The sequence below is a fragment of the Silene latifolia genome, chromosome 4, assembly GCF_048544455.1.
Source record: "Silene latifolia isolate original U9 population chromosome 4, ASM4854445v1, whole genome shotgun sequence".
NCBI lineage: Eukaryota > Viridiplantae > Streptophyta > Magnoliopsida > Caryophyllales > Caryophyllaceae > Silene > Silene latifolia.
The window spans coordinates 11205006-11210031 of NC_133529.1; the positions used below are offsets into that span (position 1 = coordinate 11205006).

Below are 5026 nucleotides of genomic sequence, written 5' to 3' on the forward strand. Positions count from 1 at the left end.
AAGCTTTAGAAACAAAAACTCATTTTTAACAATCTAGGCCAAACATGCTCTTAGCAACAACAATTGGAGGGATAATCGGAGGTAACCCTAACCGTTTAATCTGATTCTGCAGCAGAATCAACCAACAAATCAGCATACCATAGAAAGAGTTATACCTAAGAGAGTTATACCTAATCGGAAGGATAACGATAATCGGAGGGATAATCGGAGGGATAATCGGAGGTAATATCCTATATTCCAAATGATGAGAGTTTTTTAAACACCACCACAATAGAAGGACGGACATAAAATCAATGGCCATAACATTTCATATTATAAATCACAAGTAATCAATAAAACATAGAAAGAGTTATACCTAAGAGAGAGGAAACCGATTCAACGTCAATCGACGATGGCGATAGTTGCAAAGGTCAATCAACAGCGAGCTCAAGGCGGTGTTGTTCAGAGTAAAGACAGACGGAAAATGAAGGTAGGAAACCACGAAACCATTGTGAAATTACAACATTAAGTTAACCCAACGAATCCGATACTGTTGTGAAATCGAAAGATATAGATATAAATCACTCGATCAAAATAACAATGAAAGTTTATATAGCTCAGAAGGATCAGGGACCTCTCACTACAGTTAGCAATGTAACTCTATCACCAAATCCTAATTTCCGAGGTTTAATGCTACTTTACTTTTTCTTACACGAGGTTGATGAGATCAAAGCTGTCACGAACTTGCTTTAGATCCCAACCACTTGAACTGACACTTTGGATAATCAAATAGAGACGCTGAGAATTCTATGAAACAGGAGATCTGATGATCAGCATTCATACAATACATTTCTCTGCAGTTTCGGTGACGCTTGAAATTCATATGGCACCAGGACTGTCGATTTCTTAAGCTGTATCTCCAAAATCTCTCTACAAATGCAAAATAGAACAATCAAGGATGTGGGGTCTGAGCCATTGATATCATTTATCCTCTAATTAGCTCTGACATTCATTCCCAAAGTTTGCGGAAAAATACATTAGAAGAATAATCTGATCTATCACCATGGGAGTTTATCTAACAACAAAACAATCCCTTGTTCAATTCTATACTCGTTTCTTTGTCTTCTCCAAATAAGAACGATATCTCTGGAATTTCAGGATGGCCCAACCCAAATGGCGAAGTCCAATCTCGGGCCAAAATATTGAAGGACTGTACAAAATGGAACAAGAACTCTGCCACAGGAGAAAATTGCTCAGCCGACTTTCACCAGAAGTCCGCACTACAATATCAGGACTTGGTGCAACTTTCATAAACATATTTCTCTCAACATCCACCAAATCGACAAAATTTTTGGTCAAACCATATGCAGCCCCACAAGAATCTAGTATCTTAAGTTCATCCCATTTTTCTTCACAGGATAGTTCAACAGCATTCATAATCTCATTGGTCGAGGTGTAGGCAATACATATCGAGAGCACTGCTTTTGAGTTACCAGCAGTTGCTGCCATGGCTTTCTCAGCAGCTAATCTAACCGGCTCGTCTAAAAGCTTTAGGTCTCCTATAAAGTGAACTCTAACTCCATATTGATTCACTAAACTCCCTTCTTTAACCAACCCTTCTATCTTTTCCCGAATAAGATCCATCAAAGTCTGAACTTCCTCAGGACGTCTTTTAAAATTATCAATGCTAAACGCATAAATAGTTACATATTTTACTTCTAGCTCATAACAATACCTAAGCATAGACATTAGCGCCATGTACCCTAACTCATGGCCTGCACCTTCTTCCAAATTGCATTTTTCGGCATATCTCCGGTTTCCATCCATGATGAAAGCAATATGATCGGGGATTGGACCCACCGAAAGGACACCAAACAAACATCTCCGCAAAACATAAGCCATGTTACTGAACATCGACTCTCCCTTTGTTTTTGTTTCCTCCATATAAATCACTTTGCAAAATGCTCTTTCCGAAGAAAATGAGACAATAAAACCTCCTAAATTCAAGAAACAACATCACAAAACACACCAAGAATCAAATCCACGAATAAATTTAATCAAACCACAACTTAGCCATCAAATTTTCAATTAGTAACACACCCATGTATGGTTTGTTATAATCATGATAACAGCAAGATACACCACAACGGAGATTATCAAAACAAATATACATTCATCAATCCATGCATTAAATGCAACAAAAAATTACTGACAAGCAGAGTTGAGAATCTGCCATAGAAATTGATAAATGTAGGTTTCATTCTCGACGTACAATAATGCAACAAAAAATTAGGAACGACTTTCTTGTTTGTAGTATAGGCACTATTCGTCCTGTGTTATCAAAGAAGATAAGAATGTTCCGATTGCAGTTTCACTGATATTTCAACTTCTACCCTTGAGGTTCTAATTCTATGAATATATTGCATCTATGATCTACCTAACTTATATATGTTGTCTATCCTTGAGGTAAAACCTACGACTGCTGAATAAATGTTACTCCGTATTCATTTGTTCTTTTCTGGATCACTTTTCTAACTCTATCAAATATTACAGCAACATTACCTCAGTGCCTAAAATGGATCCCTCCTATAAAAATTGCGTTGATAAATGGCTCGACGGACTTTCACACAATAAGAACAGACAATTGAACAGATAATGACTGTTTCGCCCGATGGAAATGATATACTCTCTCTAAATTTTACTGTTCTTCCCATTTCATTAAAATACTACTCACATATAATAGAGAAATGGGAAGAACATATATATTTGGAGGGAGTATGAAAACGCAATTTTAAAAGTAAAAAATTATTCACTGTAGCATTTACAGCTTCAGAGACTGCGAAGACCGATTTTAAGGAATGGATCCTCTCTATTTCCTTTCTCTCCATTTCCTCTCACAATCTCTTTAAATAATAATTTCCTCTTACACCCTCATTTTCCTTTATTTTTATGCGTAAATTTAAACTGTTAGATGTTGTCAATATGCGATCCTGGCCATTAATAGATACTTGCCTCTCCATTTCTTTTGAGGAAATGGAGAGAAAATGGGCTCGATTTTAAGATCAAGTCTCAAACCGAGATTTAGAACCATGGGTCAATGGCCTCAGCATGAATGACACAAGCAATAGCACAGAAAAACAATCAAATTCCTCAAACATGCATTAAATTAGATCATCAACAATCAAAACAATCCCAAAAGAAGATTAACCCACCAAAATAAAAGTGAAAAAACTTAACTTAATGAAACTAAATCATGCATATTGCATAAAACATTATGAATAAATCATTATACTTGGGTATAATTAATCAAATCATATAAAAGTAATCATCTTTATAACAAAAAATAAATGAAAGAACATTAAATGTAACAATATATATAATACGATCGGATTACCTTAAGTGGTTAATTAAGCAGATGGTTAGGGAGATCGGAGAAGAAGGGTTTTGGCAAAGTGAGGGAGGAGAAGACAAGATTTGACAAAAGGTCGTTAAAGAAGTCAAAAGTGTTTTTGGACTTCTTGTTAATTTGTGGCTTCTTTTTTTACAACTATCAATTCTAGAGTGCTTACTAGTTACTACTGTACGGAGTATTGGTTTTGTATCGGGATTTTAATGGGTCGGGTTTGGGTATACCGTGCCCTGAAATTCCTTTTAATTGGTCGTTAATTTTTTGGGTGTTGCTAAATTTCGCACAATATTTTACTCACTCCTGCACTTTTTCCCACCTTTTTCCGTTTTTACCCCTCTTATTTCCCACCCACAAATTAAAGAGAGAGAAATTATTAATCAAAAATCCAAGAAATCCCAAAAGAAAAAACACGATAGATGTGGCTGCTCCCACCCCACAAACTGACCGATGACGGAAAGAGGGAACCGGATTGGATCGTCGGTGACGGAGAATCGTCGGCGTTTGTGAGTGTTGAGAAAGGGAGAAGCGAAAGAGGTTGGGTTGTTGGAGCGATGACTAATGCATTTCTCAAATTTGGTGGGTAAATTTCTAGCAATATGGGTTGGATCTAGTAAAACTACTGCTAATCATAATCCTTGAAGACAACCCCCTCTGAATTCACGAACATTAAAAGAAGAAATGATTTTGTGAACTCTATCCGTTGATATGTTCTATCTACGGGGCGAATCTAATTTTCAAACCCTAATTGTTAAAAAATCCCCTTTTTTAAAAAAAGAAAAAAAACATTCATCCAATCGATTATAATTAAGACGATTACTATTAAAATTTGTTGATAAAACGAAGAATATAAGAATTATGATCATGGGTCTAGTGGTGTCCGGGTGTGCCGTAAGGTACTTTCCTCAATCCTTGAGGTCCCGAGTTCGACGCCCTAGACGGGAGCACTGAGGTATTGCACGGTGGCCCTTTGGGTCTGTTAAACGGGGTGCCGGCTTCCCGTGCTGTCGCGTATTCCCGAGGTTTGGGCTTGCCGGACTCTCCTTATGATCTCTGGTGTAAAGACACTCGTCATAGTTCTGACTAGGCGGATCCAATAAGGTTTGAAAGGAAAGTCATTTCCCTTGCTTGCAAAAAAAAAAAAAAAAAAGAATAAGAAACTCAAGAATTTTTCCCGCTCAAATTTTTAGTAAGGAACCTTCTATATTTGGCTATATTATTCTATTGAAATATTCTTTACAAATTGGGCTTAACAAGTGAACATAGGAAGATGATAGAGATACACATGGTGTAATACTCCGTATTTATGAGTCTTGGGGTACTCTATCGAGTAGGCCTTACTCTGTCGAGTAAGGGAGTTTTGCGAAATAAAATAGTTTCTGACCTGTTGGGCACTCGATCGAGTAGCTGGGGCACTCGATCGAGTAGGGGGGGTACTCGATCGAGTACCTTGGGTACTCGATCGAGTGTCCGGTTTTGCGGGGGAGTTTTCTCGGGTTTTGTTAATTACGCGATTAAGGTATTTAAACATATCCGTCATTGTTCTAAATCACTTTTTACAAAACCTAAAACCTGTTTAAGAGAGAAAGCAACTTGTCTTCTTCCTAATCGCGTTCTTGAAAATTCCGGAGTTGACGGTCG

The 5026-nt window shown here is 37.3% G+C and overlaps 1 protein-coding gene across 1 annotated transcript; it reads right to left on the bottom strand.

The window, feature by feature from the left end:
- Window positions 1–535: 535 nt before the first annotated feature.
- Window positions 536–3511, bottom strand: LOC141652932 (dehydrodolichyl diphosphate synthase CPT3-like). Its single transcript, XM_074460552.1, has 2 exons — window positions 3374–3511; window positions 536–1976 (listed from the first exon to the last, which is right to left on the bottom strand). Exon 2 carries the CDS (start codon window positions 1921–1923, stop codon window positions 1084–1086), a length of 840 nt encoding a protein of 279 aa, XP_074316653.1. The 5' UTR covers window positions 1924–1976; window positions 3374–3511; the 3' UTR covers window positions 536–1083.
- Between the last annotated feature and the right edge of the window lie 1515 nt (window positions 3512–5026).

Coding starts and splice junctions, on each gene's coding strand:
- LOC141652932 (XM_074460552.1), bottom strand. CDS start 1,923: ATGGAGGAAACAAAAACAAAGGGAGAGTCGATGTTCAGTAACATGGCT.